Source organism: Triturus cristatus, chromosome 7, assembly GCF_964204655.1.
Source record: "Triturus cristatus chromosome 7, aTriCri1.1, whole genome shotgun sequence".
In the NCBI taxonomy this organism is placed as follows: Eukaryota; Metazoa; Chordata; class Amphibia; order Caudata; family Salamandridae; genus Triturus; species Triturus cristatus.
In genome coordinates, this window is record NC_140590.1 from 1,550,308,929 (window position 1) to 1,550,328,230 (window position 19,302).

The 19,302-nt window shown below is 49.2% G+C and overlaps 1 protein-coding gene across 3 annotated transcripts in view; it reads left to right on the forward strand.

Moving 5' to 3' along the window:
• Positions 1 to 19,302, forward strand: part of LOC146812352 (embryonic polyadenylate-binding protein-like) — an 818,377-nt gene that overhangs the window by 506,105 nt on the left and 292,970 nt on the right. For all 3 annotated transcript variants that reach the window (XM_085619346.1, XM_085619345.1, XM_085619347.1), the window contains one exon: positions 16,724 to 16,861. In XM_085619346.1, the coding sequence (XP_085475472.1) occupies positions 16,724 to 16,861 (138 nt within the window). The remainder of the gene's footprint in view (positions 1 to 16,723; positions 16,862 to 19,302) is intronic.

The window sequence follows — 19,302 nt, forward strand, 5'->3', positions numbered from 1 at the left end:
GCTATGCTAGCTGACTGCCATGTTCCCCTGGCACTGCCACCACCTGCATCCATCCCACCACCTGCATCCATCCCACCACCTGCATCCATCCCACCACATGCATCCATCCCACCACATGCATCCCATGGGACAGGCTCAGCCATGTTGTACCAGGACCCCATCCCCGAGACACCAGTTGTTTCCCTGCCCGCACGTGCATGGAAGTGTTATAGTCTCCCACCCGGCGGGAGCACAAACATTTCTGCCCATCTACATTCTTACGGGCAGGGAAACATAGAGACGCCCTCGCCCGGCAGGAGCAAAAGAAAAGTTTTCACTTGGTGGGGGCCATGTAGGCTCCTACCACACCCAGGATGGGTGATTGCAAGGGAGCTGGCAGGGATGCGGGACTTTGGGTTCTCTGCATCCCCAACCTTATTTAAAAAAATAAAAATTCAACGAATAATACATGAGCGTCGGAGCCATTCATGTATTTTTCACTGCTCTGACATGGAGCGCCCCCAAATTGCCCTGCCAGGGCTGTTTACTGTGGGGTTTTTTGTGTGGCTGCAGGAAAATCCCCCAAGCAGCAATAATAATAAAAAAACTGTACGTGTCCTGGGTCATTAAATCCATGACTCTAGGAAAGCTTACCGTATTTTTTTTGTCAATCTGTTTATTGAATTTTATGCAAAGGTTACAAACATTTTGTAAAAACCATAGTACGTTCAATCCTTTTGCACAAGAGCATAATCCATGCAGTAGCTAGCTATAATACAGGCACAGTTTTGTATCAAGTTTTGGATTGCTCCCTCTGACAAATCTGAGAGGAGAACCCTGTGCGGAGTCCGAATGTGAACATATGAACTTCCGAACCAGTGGAGCACAGGGTCCAAAAAGCTGAGCTCTAAAATATTTGAACGATCTCATTTGTAGAAAAACAAAACACCAATGGATAAGAGAAATGAAAGCAATGAAAAGAGGAAAAACCCAACTAAACCCAGGAAAACACATAGGCTTATAGTTTTATATGTGGAGAGGGGTCGAGAAGTAAGTCCCCCGCCACCAGCGCAGGAGGGCTAACGTGGGGGGAGAAACCCAGGGCCCCAACCTCGCTGGAGGGGAATCCCTTATTAAATCAGGAAGAGATGTAATTCCCTTAGCCCTTGGAGCTGTGTGCAATTCAGCTAGAGTGCAGGGCCTTCTTGTGGTTGTTTTTAAGGCTACATTTTGATGGGATGAAGAATGTTAAAAGAAAGACAAAGGCATGTTAATTTTTTTCTAAAACATTTTCAAAATATTTTAAGGAAAATCACGTTTATTAAACATTGCAAAGTGTAAATTAATGACATGCACATTTGAAAGTAATTTTTTTTTTTTTTACAAAGACAATATCTATGCTTGATATATGTTGATATGCTGACTCCTTGCCAGGCCCTCTGCCCAACTGCATGGTGCGCACAGCCAACGGCCATGCAAAGTGGGTGTGGGGCGGGGCCAAGGCCCTTAGTCCAACCCCACGCTGCACACAGCAATCAACATCTTACTTTACATTAAGGGCAATAACATTTCACTGGAAAAAATACTAAAGGTTAAAGTGACATTATAGTTAGGAATTGTAATACTATTACTTTGCATTAAAAAAAAACCAATAAAACCTAAGAAATTTACTTGAAAACCCAAACGTTAAAGTCATGTTGTTGATGAAAATGTGTGTAAAAACCTACTATTTCAATTAACCAAACCAATGAAATTCAGCAGATATAGCTATCTCAAGTAACTGTAACTTGCAACTTCACCATGCGCTGCTAGTTACCTCACATATTACAACACTTATAACATGTTTTATGACATTATAACAGCACTGCAACATCTGAAATTACATCACTGCTGACAACATTGTGCATGATGAGGGCAGGAGCCAACTGACCCTTGGAGTCTAATTAGTCCTGGGTGCAAGTGGGAGCAGGTCCAACCCTTTGGGTTCTCCTCACAGGTCTTAGCATGTTTAGTCCTTTAGTCTTCCACAGGTCAAGTAGTGCTCGTAAGAGGGTGCCAAGAGGTGCCACGTGTATGCCTGCCACTAGCCTGTGGAGAAGATGGCTCCTGTCCCCTCCCAAAACAATGGGGAAAAAGTTATCAGAGGTAACCCTTCCACCTTTTTCAGCCATTCCTGTGTCCTACTACAAACAATCCCACAGTACCCCTCTCTACCTAAAATCAAGATGGCAGAACCTTTCCTTCCACGTGCACTGCTCCTATGCACACCATAGAGATGTGGCCAGGTAAATGAGCAACTCCTCTGTGGTCACTCAAAAACAGTTCTGGGGCAACTATTCTCCCTCTAGGATTGGTGCCTGGCTGGCTAGAAGCACAAAAGAAGAGGCAGTCCCAAGAGTTAGTTCTTTCTGTGACAGGACGGACTGCTTTGAAGATAATTATTAAGCTAGTTGGTACTGTCCAGATGGTCATCCTGTCTGAAGAACAGAATACCTCCCCCTTTGTGTCATTGCTGGGAGCCAGGTCACACCTCATCAACAAGCTATTCACCTCTTGGGTGACAGTTGGAATCTCGTGTAAATGGGCTTTTAGAGGTTTTAGGCAGTTTCAAGATTACTTTTTATAAGTATCCTTTTGAAAATATTTAGTACAATTCCAGGGTTACTAATGACATGGATTTGTAATAAATATTTTAAGAAATTCAAGAATGAAGCTTGTATATGGTTTTTAGGCTGCTATATAACGTTGTATTTTTTTTTTTTTAACAACAAATGTTATTGAGTTTATAACACCCAGTGGGCGAACCCCAGTAATCGGTATATAGACATATGACGAAATGTAGATACAAAAGATACCGAAGAGGACCGCACCAGAGGATCTGCGAAACATTCGATCCAACATCCCACCCCTCCCCCAACCCTGCACCACACTTCCCACATGGAATAATAAATACATACACGATCACAAAACTATGTCCACTGCCACAGCCAATGAGCACATTAGATTGGTGAGTCATTGATGATTAGCCTTTCAATAGGGTCTGGATTCGCTGACTGTGAAAGGATGGATGTCAATACCCCGGTATTTAGCCCACTTGGTCCAAATCTTCCCATGTTTCTGCGGGCAACCCGTGCCTGAAACACCGCCACTTCAGCCAACATACATTTATCTAGGGCTGTTTTCCAAGCCGCCACCCCGGGGGGAGAGGAAGACTTCTAATGCTGCGCAATGTTGCGCTTGGCTAAGGTGAGACCGAGGAATAGAAGGGGCCTCTTATATCTGTTTCCCCCGATGTCTTCCGTACCATGAAGAAGTATTAGTCGAGCGAGGTCCCCGCATAACACCCGCCTCAGACAGGACAGCACCCCTAACCAAAAGTGTTGTAGTGCAGTGCAGCTCCAGACCGTGTGGAGGAAGGAACCGTTGTCAGAATTACAACGGAGGCAGGTAGGGGACTGAATAGCCCCCATCTTGCGAAGGCGGGTGTAATAGGCGCTGTGAAGATACTTAAACTGAATCAACCTGTACTTAGAGGAGATGGCGTCATACCTGGGGCTGGTAAGGGCATCAGTCCAGTCAAAGTCAGTGAGGGCCGGTAAATCCGCCTCCCACGCTGCCCTAGTCCGGTGTATGTGTGTCTTGGAGTGCGTTGTCATGGTCTGATATAGTTGGCGGATTTTGTGTCTTCCCAGATCCCCCATCAACAGTCTGCCCTCTAGTGGGTGGAATTCGGGTAAGGAAGTAAGGTGCTTTATCAGGGGGGACAGGGCATGGCGGAGCTAAAGATACTTGTGGAACTGAGACTTGTGTAGGTCAAACTCCTCCTGGAGCCTCTGAAAGGATTTAAGCGTGGGCCCGCGCATCACATCACCTAATGTAGATATTCCTATGGTATCCCATCTATGGAACCCGGTTAAAGTGGAGACGGGCCGGAGGTGCGTGCCCCGCCAAAGGGGAGTCGTGCCTGTCAGCATACCCCACCAGCCCATGGACCGGGATACAGATCTCCAGATCTGGATTACCGTACGGCAGGCCAGGGGAAGAGCCTCCAGGGACAAGTTACTGTATAAGAGATCCAATAGTGGGTATTCCGCCAGGAAGAGCCGCTCCACCGCATAGGCCGGATCAGTCTGAGGGTTGTACCACCATTCATTAATTACTAAGAGCGGAGACGCGCAATAATACGCCCGTACGTCTGCTGCTGCAATGCCACCGCAATAGGTGGATTGGATACAGGTCCTTAGAGCCACCCGGACCGCTCCCCCCCCCCCCCCCCCCAGAGGAATCTATTTAGAAGGGCATTGATTTGAAGAAACCACGACGGTGGGGTAGGATACGGGAAATTCTGCAGCTTATAAAGAAAGCGCGCCAGACACCATTTTGAATATAGCAGATCGGCCGTATAAGGATAAGGGAAGGTGGGACCATACCGTTGTCTCCTCACGTACCGCCGGAAGCAAGGGGGCTATGTTGCGCGACCATGCCATGGTGGGACATTTAGTGGTATGGACACCGAGGTATTTAAACCCCTCGTCTGCAATGAACAGCTGCGAGGCCCAGGTTTGACTCCCCTGTTCACCGCATATGGGGAAAAGGATCGATTTGGACGGGTTGGCTTGTAGTCCTGTCGTTTCACCGAACACCCGCAAGATCTGAAGCACCCTCGGTCCGGTGACCCAAGGGTCGGAAAAGAAGAATAACGCGTCGTCAGCATAGAGTGCTATCCTGTCCGAGCACTCAGGCAACCAGACCAGTCCCCGATAAACCACATCCAAGCGTACCCACGCAGCCAGTGGCTCGATCGCTAAAGCGGAGAGAGGGGGCAACCCTGTCTGGTCCCCCTGCGGATGGGGAAGGAGGGAGAACGGTAACCGGCCACACAAATCGAGGCTGTAAGATCTGTATACAGCAATTTAACATATGCGTGAAACAAGGGCCCCAGGTTGACAGCTTCCAAAAGTTTAAAAAGATAGGTCCAACTCAGGGAGTCGAACGCCTTGTCGATGTCGGCTAGCAGGACAGCCGCAGAGCGTCCCAGACGGTGGGCCTCGGCAACAGCATTGTGTGCGCGCCGTATGTTATGCCTGGTGGAGCGTTGCGGCATAAAGCCACACTGGTCTGGGTGAACTAGGTCTAGAATGCAGGTGCGGAGGCGAGAAGCTAACACCTTCCCCAGTAATTTCGGCTTGAAGTTTAATAGGGATATGGGGCGGTATGAGCCCGGGGCCTCCGGAGGGCGACCCGGTTTGAGAAAAACAACAATTTCGGCATGGCGCCAGTCCAGGGGCAAGATCTCCTGCTCCAATCCGTGGTGCAACGCGCCAAGAAGGTGGGGACCGACGGTCCCCATATGGGGTCGCAAAAAATCGCAGGAGAACTCGTTTGGGCCCGGTGTACGGCCCTGGGGTGTGTATTGGTGAGGGCCGCCTGCAGCTCCTCCAAAGAGATGGGCTTGTCGAACATCTCGCTGCTCATCAAAGAGGCGCTTTGGAGGGATATCTACAAGAAAAGCTTCTATAAGTGGTTCAGCGAGTCCCTCACGATCACTGTATAGGGAAGCATAGAAATCAGCAAAGGTCTGCACCACTGCCCCCGGGGAGGCGCACATGTCACCGGTAGGGGACCTTAATAAAGGGACTTGCGTCGGGGAGGCCCTTGCTTTACATAGTCTGTGGAGCATCTGACTAGATTTATCGCCCCATTGATATATCCTGTGCTGAGTTGCCAGCCAGGCATCTTTGGCATTGTCCGTGAGCAGCTGGTGCAGCTACTGTTGGACATGGAGCAGGTTGCAGTGGTCACCGGCGTCAGAGCCCTCCACTAACGAGGCCTGGAGAGCAAGCTATCTATCTTCTAGGTCTTGAATCTGTGCCAGGCGGTGCTGCTTTTCCCCAGTGCGATAGCTGATATCAGCACCCCGAATCGTAGGTTTAAAGGCTTACCACAATATTATCTGGGATTGAGTGGACCCTGTGTTGAAAGCGAAATATTCTGCCGTGGCTCGATGGAGCATCTCCTGATATCCGGAATCTCTAAGCAACCAAGGAGACCTGCGCCAACGATATGAGGGAAGCCTGGTCTGCAGGCGGAGTTTGAGCTGAATGGGTGAGTGATCGGACAAGCCACGTAGAAGGATAGAGGTATGTGACACCCGGTGCAGGTAGCTACATGGGAGGAACATGTAATCTAGACGAGAGGGTGGGGTGTACGGATGATGCATATGTAAATCCAGCTTCAGAGGGATGAAAGGCCCGCCATGTGTCCGCCCAACCCAACGTATGCGCCATGATGTTAAGTTTAGACCTAGGCGGAGGGGTGGTCGGAGGTCGTGCCCGCCACCTATCCGGGGGGAGCCATTATGTCATTCCAGTCCCCACCAAGGATAGTCAAGCCATCAGGGAAATCCCCCCAGAGTTGCGTCAGTCTGTCAATGAACGTCTGACCGAGAGGAGGTGGGGCGTATATGCTCCCAATTGAAATCTGTACCCCAGCCAGGGTGCCAGAAACTGCCGTAAAGCGGCCACCCGGGTCGGACCAATGCTGAGTTACTTGAAATGGGACTCTGCGGTGAATAAGTATGGCTGTACCGCGTGCCCCCCTAGAGAAGCCAGAGTGGTACAGTGGGATATCCATAGCGAGAAAGACACTGGGCCTTGTTGCCTAGCATGTGAGTTTCTTGCAGCAGCAAGACTTCAGCTGAGTAACGTTTTGCCAGGTGCAGTACAGCCCCTCTTTTAATCTTATTCAACAAGCCCCATACATTCCATGACACGATATTGAGATCTCCTAGGGGAGTGCCATTAGCTCTGTGTGTCATGAACCATCGGTGGGGTGTAGAGCAGAGGACAATGTGGCCATATGGGACATCGTGGTGCGTGCATCATAAAGAACAACTGTGAAACAAACAGCAAATTCCTGCCGCAGCCTGTCCCGCCTCCCCCCCCCCCCCAAACCCCTATACATCCTAAAACACGGAGTACCTGTTGCGGAGGAATCTCGTCCTGGCCCCCAATCGTGAAGACCCTGGCGGACACTCCAAGGGATCCCCCCCACCCTCCCAACATTACCCATGAGAACTCAAAACAGGGAAGGCGAGCGATAACCGGTCGCGGGCACTCCCGCGGCGGCTTCTTGGTCAGGATGCGATGGGCCCTCAATCATGAAGTAGGAAGAGATGTCGTCTGCGGGTAGCAGCGCCTTGAGCCAGTCTGAGAGGAAGCCACCCATCGAGGATCCCTCACAATCCTCCGGAAAATCCACCAGGCGGATGTTGTTGCGGCGGGCCCGTCCGTCCGCATCTTCGGCTCTAACCACCAGTTCTCTAGATACCATGGCCAGCTTGTCGACCTTCTTCTGGAGGGCGGAGACAGTATCCTCCACTGTGGAGACCCTCGTCTCAGCCTTGCTGATTCGATCGACTGCCTTCCGGAGGTCCTGGCGGAGGAACGACACTTCGGACCCCACCGCACAGATCTGGGCCTCAATCGCGGTTCGTGACTGATGGATGGTCTCCAGGAGTGTCACCGTGTCTGACGCCCTCCGCTGCACCTTTACCCGCTGGGGTGGCTGTGGTGTATTGGTCGATGGTGGGTTGTTTGGGTGCTGCAGCACCGGGGTTGCCCTTGCCCATGATTGTGTGGGGGGGTCTGCTCCAGAACAGTCAGTGCCACAGCCAGAGGTAGAGATAAAGGGGGTAGCGGTAGGGTACACTACCCACCTCAGGGTGGGGCGGAGCGCCACGACTGTGTCCCCGGCCCGGACGCCCAATCCCAGGTGGCGCGGACATGTATCCCCTCAAAGAGCCCCCGGGGCCTCCAATATACTGGGGCAGTCAGGACAATCCGTGCGGCCGCTCCGGACAGCCGTCAGTCTGGGGGGAGGTAGCTGGCTGGCACGGGCCGACTCCCCCGTCCAGACCCCCCCCACCGACTGGTGGAGCCCTTCTACCTCCTCAGGGGGTCAGGTGCGTGGGGTAGCAGTAGATGGGCGCAATGGGTGCCAGAGTCCAGCCCGACAGGTCCCCCGCCCAGCTCACCGCAATGAAGTAGTATACAGGAGTCTCTGGCAGAGCGGCAGTCTACGGCAGTCCAGGCCTAAAGCCTCTCCAGCAGGGGATCGGAGGCAGACACAGCCGGCGGAGGGGCCCTCCGCCACTTCTCAGGACTGGAACTCAATCCGCAGCTACAAGGGAGCCGCCGGGCAGGATGGTGTCAGCCCCAGCCGCGCCGCCTGTGAAGCGTGGCCGCCACAGCTCGGCCACAGCCATCCTCCGATGCGTGCGTGGTCTTCGCCGGTCCGGAAAGTCGCGGGTGCGGCGGACGTATCAGGCTCCCTGCCGCCTCTAAAGCACCTCACTGCGTGCAATCCGCTCACCCAAGCCGAGTGTCTGGGACCAGGATTATGGCGGATGATGTCCCTGGAAGGAGCGAACTGCGGAGCTCTACGGAGACGCGTCCGCCATGTTCGGCTCCCCGGCCACGACCGCCCAACATTATTGTATTTTAACATTAACTCCCAAAGCTTTCTTATGGAACAGCTAACTGTATTACAGTGGAAATAGCTTTTGGGGCCTTGTCACTATAAGGTCATGTTTTACATTAAACGTTTACATGCCCTACTTATAAATATAATGCCCCCTGCCTTATTGGGCATTAAGGCCTACTGAGGGGTGACTTAACAGTATTTAAAAGGAAGATTTAGGCCTGTTGTAAGGGAATATTTGGACAGGTCGCATGTGCAGCTAAATCTGCACGGCCAGGTTACTGTGGCTGGCCTGCGGTCATGCTTTGCATTGTCACATTAGTGGCGAAGCAATATTTGCTTCAGTCCACCGGTGGCATTGAACTTACAGGTCCTGGGTACAATTTGTACCATTTACCACGGACTTTTAGGCATGCTAAATGTTCCAATTAGAAGGATAGCTAATTTCAACATGTTTAGGGGCAGAGCACATGTACTGGGGTCATCTGAACCCTGAATCTGTCCCCAGTATTTATGGAACCTCCTGTAAAATGGTTAAGGGATTTCCTTTTATTTTTTCATGCGGCTAAATGTACGTGGGTTTGATTTTTATTGTTTTTTTACATAAAACTAATTGAATAGCATCCATATTGCTTTCATTTCCATCTGACATTTTTAGTATTGTCAAGTTGATATATCATTACTATTTTATATTGCGTATAAGGAGAGTAATTCAATATGTGCGATCTGTGCCTCGATTGAGAGGGTATTAAAAATGATTTTGTTCTCATTGGCTTCCATTGGAATCCTTTATCTGAAATATCCAGATTGGAAACAGGATATTCACTTATGAGACGTCACAACAGTGGTTAACCACTTTTGTGAAGTCAACCAGAGAAAGCACAGTCTTCCCCCTTGTTCTACTGTCTTACCCCGGTCTCTAGAATCCAAGTACGAGGGTCGTTGACAGTCTCGCCCACATTTACTCAAGTCTCTGCACCGGAGGAAAATTGGGGAGTAGGGCGGATGCTGTTTCTGCACCAGTAGCATTCTCCCCTGTCAGCCCAGGGTCTACAGAGCTCCGTGTTGAAGATAAATCATGGCGCTCTGACAAGCAGCCCTCCCAAAGCCACTGTCTGTGCTGTGCTCAATGCCTCACTTTTGTTGGGTATTTTATGTCACTCTGAATCCTTCTATGGAAAACATCCTGGTTATTCACGGTTACCCGTAAATATAAATAATATATTATCCAGTGGTGTTCTCTATAGTTAGGACCACGCTTCCATAGGGAAAGGCTTTTTTGGTTTGTTTATAACTTTGGTGCTGTTTGATGAATCTTAATTAACCTTTACATACAAAAAAAAGTTTCATCCATCTCAGCTCCTACCTTAAAGGTTTCAGAGTTATCTGTCAAGCGGAGGTTGGAAAAAAAAAGGGGGGGGGGGGAGGGGGGGGAAAACTAGTTTCCCCATTCATTTTTCCATAGCCTAATTGAACAGTGACACCGCAAAATCTGCTGAATGGATTTACACCAAATATAACAGATAACTAGATTTTAGACCAGAAAGAGTGCTTTTTGTGGTTAGGGATTAATCCGTTCTGTAGGTTTTGAGACATTTGGTGTCACAAACTCTGTATATTTCATGCTGTGTAGGATCTACGGAGCTGTCCGATTTTAAGATAAGATCAGCAAAGCACTCCCTTCCACTCTAGGTCTTGTTGTTTGGGGTGGGGGCGGCAATGGCAAAGGACCTTCATTCCCAACACCCTCCCCATCCCTCCTCCGGGGCTAAGCAGTTGAAACAATGAATAATGGGATGGATGATAACCGAAGGCTGGGTTGTAAGTGAAGGCTTGTAAACAAGTTATCTGAAAGAAAAACGTTCGTGATAGATTCCTTACCTTAGAATATCCCCAGGCGTCAGACTGGATCCGGAAGGTTTTGCTAGCAGTACAGCCTGCGCGTCAGTAGGCGGCGTCATGCGGCTCCGCGTTATTCGCTGGCGTCGTATGCGCCGAGATGACGTCACGGAGACTACTTAGGCGCCACCCATGCGCGCTGATGTCAGTTCTTTATTTTTCCGCGCCAGAAAGCGCAGATCCGGTTAGAGCACGTACCTTAGTCACTCTTTGACTACTCTTTTTGAGACTTTTGTCACCTGTACAATTTTGGTTTCCTTGGTGCACGTAGGGATGCCTGGATTTAAGTTTTGTGGGGCCTTCCGTCACAGTATGTCGGTGGCGGACCCCCACGATATCTGCCTCAACTGCCTGGAGACCGACCACGACTCCCGGTCCTGTCTGGACTGTCGGGCCATGGCCCCGAAGGCCCTGATGGAGCGGCACCGGAAGCTGCTGGAGGTCCGGCACTCGTCCCAGCGCCGTTCCCGGTCCAGGGGCCGTTCCAGGGAACACTCGCGGGACCAGTGTCGTCGCTCCTCGGGCTCCCAAGTCTTCCCCCTCGGATTTGGGTAACAGACGAACCAAGAAGAAGTCGAAGAAACGTTGTCGCTCTTACACGTCCCCCTGTCTGTCTCCGGATGCAGATGAGGAGGACAGGGGTTCTGCCCCCGTGGCTCCTTTGGAGCCCAAGAGTCCCGCAGCCTACCCACCTTACCCGGGTCTGTTGGCGACTCCCACACAGGTGCAAAAATTTCTTGCTACCATGGTCCGCCTTTTTAGGCCTCGGGCTCCCGCCGGCGCGCCCTTGGGCCCCGTGGTCCTGTGTCAGGATCCTGTTGAGCTGCCGGCGCCTCCGGCAGATCCAGCTTCGGTGCCATGCGGTGGAGGACGACTGGGAGGGGTCAGAGGACCTTCTTGCCCGTCAGTGTGACTCCGAGCAGGACTGGGCGGACAACTTGGAGGATGCCGGCGACCTCGATGTCTCCTCTGAGCCAGGGTTTGCCTCTCCCCCGCCTACCATGGAGGAGGGCACCTCCTACGCGATGGTGCTCCGTCTGGACGCATATTTTCACATACCGGTCCTACAGGCCCACCGGCGTTACCTGCTGTTGACCGTAGGCCGCGAGCATTTTCAATTTGCCGTGCTCCCCTTCGGCCTTACCAGCGCCCCTCGGGTGTTCACCAAAGTGATGGCGTTGGTCGCAGCTCATCAGCGCAGGTCAGGGGTGTCAGTCTTTCCCTACCTCGACGACTGGTTGTTGAAGGCGGGCTCACCCCAGGCAGTCGTCCCCACCTCCAGAATACAGCAGACCTACATTTGCTGGGGTTCATCATCAACGTGCCGAAGTCGCACCAGAGTCCCTCTCAGAAGCTCCCCTTCATCGGAGCGGTTCTGGATTAGACGCAGTTTCAGGTTTATCCTCCCGAACAGCGAGTATGGATATTCAGGCTCTGATTCCGATCTTTCAGCCTCTATCTCGGGTTTCAGTCAGACTGACCACTCTGGCTCCTGAGCCTGATGCCCTCCTGCATCCTACTGGTGCAACATGCCAGTTGGCATATGCGGGCTCTGCAGTGGGACCTGAAGTTCCAGTGGGCACAGCATCAGGTCAACCTGTCCGATCAGGTCTAGATCTCGGAGGGCACTGCACGTCAATTGCAGTGGTGGCTCACGAATCTGGATTGGATCAATGGCAGATCCCTCTCCCTTCCCCCAACCGGAGCATACAGTGGTGATGGATGCGTCCTTCCTGGGATGGGGAGGCCACTTGGGAGAGGCGGAGATCAGAGGACTCTAGTCTCCGGCGGAGTCCCGGCTCCATATCAACCTTTTGGAGCTTCGTTGGATCTGTCTTACACTGAAGGCATTCCTTCCCTCTGTCCGGGGAAGTGTAGTGCAGGTGTTCACGGACAACACCACCGCCATGTGGTATTGCAACAAACAGGGCGGGGTGGGGTCGTGGACCGTATGTCTAGGAGGTTTTGCGCCTCTGGACATGGCTGGAACATCACGGCATTACCTTGGTGGTTCAACACCTGGCAGGTTCTCTGAATGTAAGGCGGACGAACTCAGCCGCCGGTGCTTGATGGATCCCGAATGGCGTCTACACTCTGACGTGGCGCAAGGTCTCTTTCTGTAGTGGGGAGAGCCTTGATTAGATCTATTCACCACCAAAGAGAACACACAATGTCCTCAGTTCTGCACGTTGGAATTTCCAAGGCGGCACTCGCTCGGCGACGCTTTTCGTCGTGAGTGGAGTTGCGGTCTGTTGTACGCCTTTCTGCCTATACCACTTCAGCACTCTGGGCAGAAGGAGGTTTGGCGCGACCGGCCCCAAGTCATCCTTGTGGCTCCGGATTGGGCACGAAGATACTGGTATCCCGAGCTACTCAGCATGGCGATCAATCCCCCAATTCGACTGCCGCTTCGAGAGGATCTTCTGTCGCAGCAGCAGGGGACGGTCCTCCACCCGACCCTGTCCAGCTTCCACCTCCATGCGTGGAGATTTAGCGGCGACAGTTGACAGCTTTCGATCTTCCTCCCGAAGTCGGTAATGTCATTCTGGCAGCCAGGCGTCCCTCCACTAAGACCGTATACGCCTGCCGGTGGAACAGGTTTGTGGCATGGTGCACAGTGAAGTCTGTGGATCCCCTTTCTGCCCCTCTTTCTGAGGTTCTTCTGTTCCTGCTATCCTTGGCCCGACAGGGCTCTGCTCTGGGCTTTATCAAGGGCTATCTTTTGGCCATCTCCGCCTTTCTAAGGCTTCCAAATCAGCCTTCTCTCTTTAAGTCCCCGGTTGTTAACCGTTTCCTGAAAGGCATTGCACACACGTTTCCTCCCGTACCTTTCATTATGCTTAAATGGAACTTGAATCTTGTTTTGTCCTTTCTGATGTGCGCTCCTTCTGAGCCCCTTCATAACTGTCCTTTACGTCTTCTCACTTTAAAGACTGCTTTCCTGATAGCAATCACCTCTGGCAGAAGAGTGAGTGAGCTCCAGGCTCTTTCTTCTAAACCTCCTTTCCTTTCTGTTCATCCGGACAAGGGGGTTTTAAGGATCCGCCCTTCTTTCTTACCAAAGGTTGTTACGCCCTTCCACATCGGGCAGACCATCACTTTGCCCACTTTCTTTCCGCCTCTGCATCCTTCAAGAGAGGAAGAGAGGCTCCACCGACTGGACCCAAAACGTGCGCCGTCGTTCTATCTGAAGCGCACACACCAGTACCGGATGGATGACCAGCTCTATGGTCGGGCCGTGCACAAACGGACCATCTCTCGGTGGGTCGTTCTGTGCATCAAAGCGTGTTACTCGCTGGCTAAGAAGGATCCTCCTGTGGGGCTGCGTGCCCATTCTACCAGGGCGATGGCGGCCGCTACTGCCTTGGGACGCGGCATTCCCTTGCAGGTTATTTGTCAGGCAGCTACGTGGGCTTCGCTGCACACGTTTACCAAGCATTACTGCCCTGACAGTCAAGTCCGGAGAGACGGCTTCTTTGGCCGTTCTGTTCTCTGTGACTTTCTGGTTTAATCTATTCGCAGACCCACCACCGGAGTTGGTATTGCTGGGGTATCTATTCTAAGGTAAGGAATCTATACTACGTGTTTCTTTCAGATGCACAAGTTACTACTTGTGTAACAATATATCTGTAAGAGACATTACTTAGTGATAGATTCCTTACCGCACCACCCATCCTCCCCGTTCTGCGAACTAATTTCTAGGGTTAAGGTCATCCCTTTCAGGGCCCTAGTTTCATGGCACCAGTGGTCGATTCCTGCATGGCTCTGCGTTCCTGGCACGGAAAGTCGTGTACAGAACTGACGTCAGCGTGCATGGGTGGCACCTAAGTAGTCTCCGTGACGTCATCTCGGTGCATACGACGCCAGCAACGGACGCGGAGCCGCACGACGCCACCTACTGACGCGCAGGGGTACTATTAGCAAAACTTTCCGGATCCAGTCTGACGCCTGGGGAATTAGTAAGTGATGCGTTTCCTAAGTAATGCCTTTTTCAAACTCTTAGCTGAACACAGGTCGAACAACCCCCTTACCATCTGAAGAAAGCTTGTCGATACACTTACTAAGGTGATCACTTAAAGTCCATAGGGACTCCTGGGGTCTGGGCTAACTGGAATTCCACCCACCCCCAACATGCAAGCTTTTGTACTCTTAGTGTATTGCTAATTAGACCCCTCTCTTCCCAACTGACGGAGGATCTATGCAACATTCAGTGTAATTATGCCTCTTTCCCAAGACATGTTATGAGCTGGGCTCAAATCAGCAGAAGTTTCCCTCTTCTTTCATGTTGAGTTCTCAGATTTAAGCAAAAGAAAGAGGATCAAGGCAGAAATAATTTCAATCTATAGGCATATTGGTACACATCTTGACTTCAAAGAGGATAGGGGATCAGTGGGTGGTGATCCAACTCTTTAGAAATGTCTTTGTGTCAACATTTAAGGTAGCTAAAAGGATGTTAAAGAGTAACTTTAAGCTTGGGGTATCCCAACATATCAACGCATAGACAATAATGCTGAACATCTCGGTGGCACACTTAGCTCCCTTTAAAGGTGAACACAGTTAAAGGTAGGAGCCTTTTGCTCATTATCCCTTTACTGCATAGCATTGTACTCGTTGATAGCTGCATCGCCAAACTCCTCTTGAAGGGCTAATCCCTCAAAACAACTACCAAAAAAAGAGAGCCGTGGAGAGAACCATGTTGCTGTGTCTGTTTATGAACAAGCCATGCAGGATGTTGCGGTGGTTTTAAGCATGGTGCAACAAGCTACCAACTTTTTTTTACCCAGCTCTGCCAGGAATTTCCTCACAGGACACACAAAAGATTTACCAAACTTGATCAGATCAAGTGTTTCTCTGAAGATGTTACCCTCTACCTAAGATCCTGACTGATCTCACTCCAACTTTAATGGAATTCTCATGGAGAGGCTTGTGACTGTCCAACAATATTCCATGGCTGTATATGGGAATAGGCTTCTCATGCATAAGCATCCTTTGTTTTATTTGGGCTTTTAGTGTAAAGGCAAATTAAGACGCCTTAAAACATTCTTTTTACCTGGACAGTTCCTTTTTTCTTAAGTGTCTTTTCAACCTGTTTTTATAGAAAAGTTAACATTCTCTTACCTGCCCCAGGCTTTCCAGCCACATCATTAAATAGTCTGTGGTATTCTGCCCTTAGTTTGCATCCCACCTGTCAAGAAATACACATGTTCTGGACCGGGAACCAGACTTCCCCCCCCCCCCCCCCCAACAGATGAGGGAGGTGGTATATATCCAGTGGCTTCAACGCTAGATGGACAGCATCATATTTGATCATAGACTATTGCTGCTCATACTTCTCTTTTTTCACACACTCATATTTAGCACCATTGTACGCCCAGGAATCCATGTGGAGTTCTTCTTGGTAACCAGAAGACTGGCTTCAATTACCATGTGTGGTTACAGCCAGACACAAAAGGTCGGAATAGCTCAAAAAAAGAAAATCTCAGCTGTACAACTTAAAAAGCTCTTAGCAACAGGGACTCTTTGTTGTAAGCATCCTTCAAATGTCGTCGATCTTATGGAGGAAGCAGTGACATCTTTTTGAGTGACTTTTGTTGCCTGTTCGCCAGTTGCTTCCGACCTCCTATTTCTGTCATCAAGCTAAAATCTTACAAGACAAAGTGCTCCTTATGACTGTATATGTGCAGGAATGCTTTTCATGAGCTTAAAAATTTTGAAAGTCTCAGCCGTTTTTTTTTTTTAAATAGAACTGTATTAACAAAATCTTACGACGTTCACTTGTATTGAACTTCGCAATATGTGAATTAATGAATTATACATTTGATTATAAGATTTTTTTAAAAAAATGTAATTAATTTTTTTACAAATACAGTAGGTCTGCTTTGTATATGTTGGTATGCTGGCCCCTTGGTAACAGGGCGACTTTTTATATTTTTGTGTTCTGAACCTTTAACAAAGTCAGTAAGTCTGCCTTAGCTAAAATAATAAACACCCTTTAAATTGTAACATAGATATGTGATGGCTTTCTAAGGCACTGTAACATTATAGTAAATAATATGGTAAATTCAATGTGGTATATTTTTGTTTTAAAGCTTGCGTATAGCAGTGAGGCTACAATGCAAAGCCATCCCTTTAACTCTGTTTATTTCACTGTCACAAACTATATTTGATAAGTATCTTTATCAATCATTTTGAAGTAGTTTAAAATGTTTGGGCATGGAACCATTTTTTTAAATCTTTGGAATATAGAATTCTTTATATAGGTATGTTAAAAAAATGAGTACAGGAGGCATGGTTAGCTGACGTTTTTAAACTAATTGCCATGTTTGGTCATTGGAAGCGGACACTTATTTTCTCTCTCCCCCAGGCTGTAGCTGAAATGAATGGAAAAGAGATAAATGGTCGAGTGGTCTATGTAGGCAGAGCTCAGAAGAAGCTAGAACGTCAGAGTGAACTGAAGCGCAAGTTTGAAGTAATCAAGCAGGAAAGGATTAGCAGATATCAGGTAGATATTTAAACAAAAAAATATACTGTTATGATCTGATGTAAGTTGTTCATTTTAGTAATTTGCACTATACTCTTTACTAGATGTAATAAGCAGTAGACTAATTCTGATTTATACTTCAACCTGAGATTACTTAACTTATGCATATCCCAGGCATCAGAGTGGATCTAGAAACTTCTGCCACTTCTCTCATGCACCTGCAGGGGGGTCCTGGCTCCACTTGGCGCTGGAAATGAAGCCACAATACCTCCACAGGAGCAAAATAGCACCCACCTTGGTGTCTTGATGTGTATTCCCTTTTTTCTGCACCCTCCAACGCAGATCTGAAGTGCTCTCGCCTCAGATTGAGTGATTTTATTGTTTGTTTGTATTTTGTTTTGCGGATATTGTATAAACTTCCATAAAACCATGTATCGTTTTTTGTTGTTTTAGCTGAGTGTTCGGGATCAAAAACTCAACAATTTGTAAGAATGTACATTTTCTTAAAGTCCATCCATACTAATAAACAGATCATTAACCAGATGATATCTTGAATTAGACTACAGAGCATGCCACAGCGTTGGCACCATTTTTATGGATTAAAGTGCAAGAGTGCTTAACAGTAACCTCATTCAAATACATAAATCCTTCATTAAAAAATAAATCTCAATGATTACATTCGGTGCTAGTAATGTCAATGGAATCACTTCAACATCTTCCAATAATTAAAAACAGATCACAGCTATAACTAACTTGGTATTAAAGTGCTACATTGCTGTAGAATACCTACATTAACTACACCATAGTTTATTTCCCCCCCCAAAATAATCTTCAATAAAGTGCTTTTTAGCAAAAACGTGACCATGGAAGACATTGAAAGCCTTTTGATCACCTGCTGAAAAAGCTAACAATCATTGTGAGAAGGTGGGTTGGTATATGCTGTCCACTAATTAAAGTGGGCACCTTGTACCAAGCCACACAACCCTTATGATGTCTGAGGTCAAAGATAACCTTATTGAAAGCTATCCTAGTGGTAGCTATGGAGAGCAGGCTTAATCTTGAAGGAATGTAAAGCAGCTTGTTTTACCAGAATACAATCTCCTAAATGAATGGAGAACCACACAGTGTTTATATAAAAATATGTATTTATTTAATATTTATTTGAGGAGTTTTATATAGCGCTGGCCGGACCCGGGGGTATCTGAGCGCTTTACAACAGTGTTTCGCAAGAGTTACATAGTAGAGCAGTTTTATGCATAAGGTTCGGATATATAGCACTCTCTTCTAGTCTCTACACAAGACTAGGGCACAAAGCACACCACACTAAATCAATAGAACATTCGTAAATAGCCAAATACACAGCGGGCTCCAGGGGGAGACTGACCCATACTAAACAAATGGTATAACAACAACGACTTAACTAGACACAGTGCCTAGAGCACGTAGAATGGCTGGGACCTTAAGGAACCACCCAGAGGAGTGGCACAGGGAGACCGGTGCAGTGAGGAAACAGACGTGTGCTTCGTACAACTCTAAGGGAAAGTCATGGTTGGAAATTTACAGGTTAAGGACACTTCTAAGAGGACTTCGAGCGAACCCTTTGGAACTTAGGAGGTTCTAAGGCCAACCCACCAGTGAGTACCGAAGTACCTGTGTTATCTAACCCAGAGGAGCCGGGTGCATAGGGGTCAAGTGTTGTCGGAAACCTTCGTCTTTTTCAATGGAGAGCTGCAAAGAAGTCCTGCTCCCAGGAGGGCGAAGAATGTCCGGTGGAATCCAAGCCTGGATTCGAGGTGAGAAGAACCTGAAAGCAGATGGGACAGAGGCTGGGTCATTTCAGGTGACCAGGGGCTCGGTAGTCGAATGCCCACCGATGTCGAGTGCTTCAGGAGTGAAGAAGGGTTGGTTGACTCTGCAGCCACGGGGACCAGGAGACGTCGACGTCAACCAGAGTCCGGAGGTGAGCTGTCCCACAAAGGATGTCGAGAGCTGAGGGGTGGACGTCTGGCTGGAGCACCAACAAGCCTTGGCAACAGCAACCCATGCCATCCAAGGAAACAGGTTACGGTGAGGGCCAGCAAGGGCCAGGGGACTCACCAAGCAATGGAAAGTCGAGGCACGTCTGGAGCAACCAGGTAAGCCCAAGAATTAGCAAGGTAACCCTCACCAGGACCCACAGGCCAACGGACCAGGGATCGCGAGGAGACCTCAAGCAAGTCAGCAAAGTACCAGCCCACAGGACACTCGTGGAGTGGAGGTTGGAAATCTTCGGTGCAAATACTGCTCGGGACTACACGGAGTCCAAAGCACAGGCTCAGGAATCGTCACTAAGCATATGCAGCTGCAAATGTATGTGGTGCACAGGGCTTCAGGTAGCACAGTTTCCACGAGGGATACGGGTCTCAGAATCGCTGAGAGGGCAGATCGACCTCAGGGACCTTCGGGAACCCACCTCCTGTGTT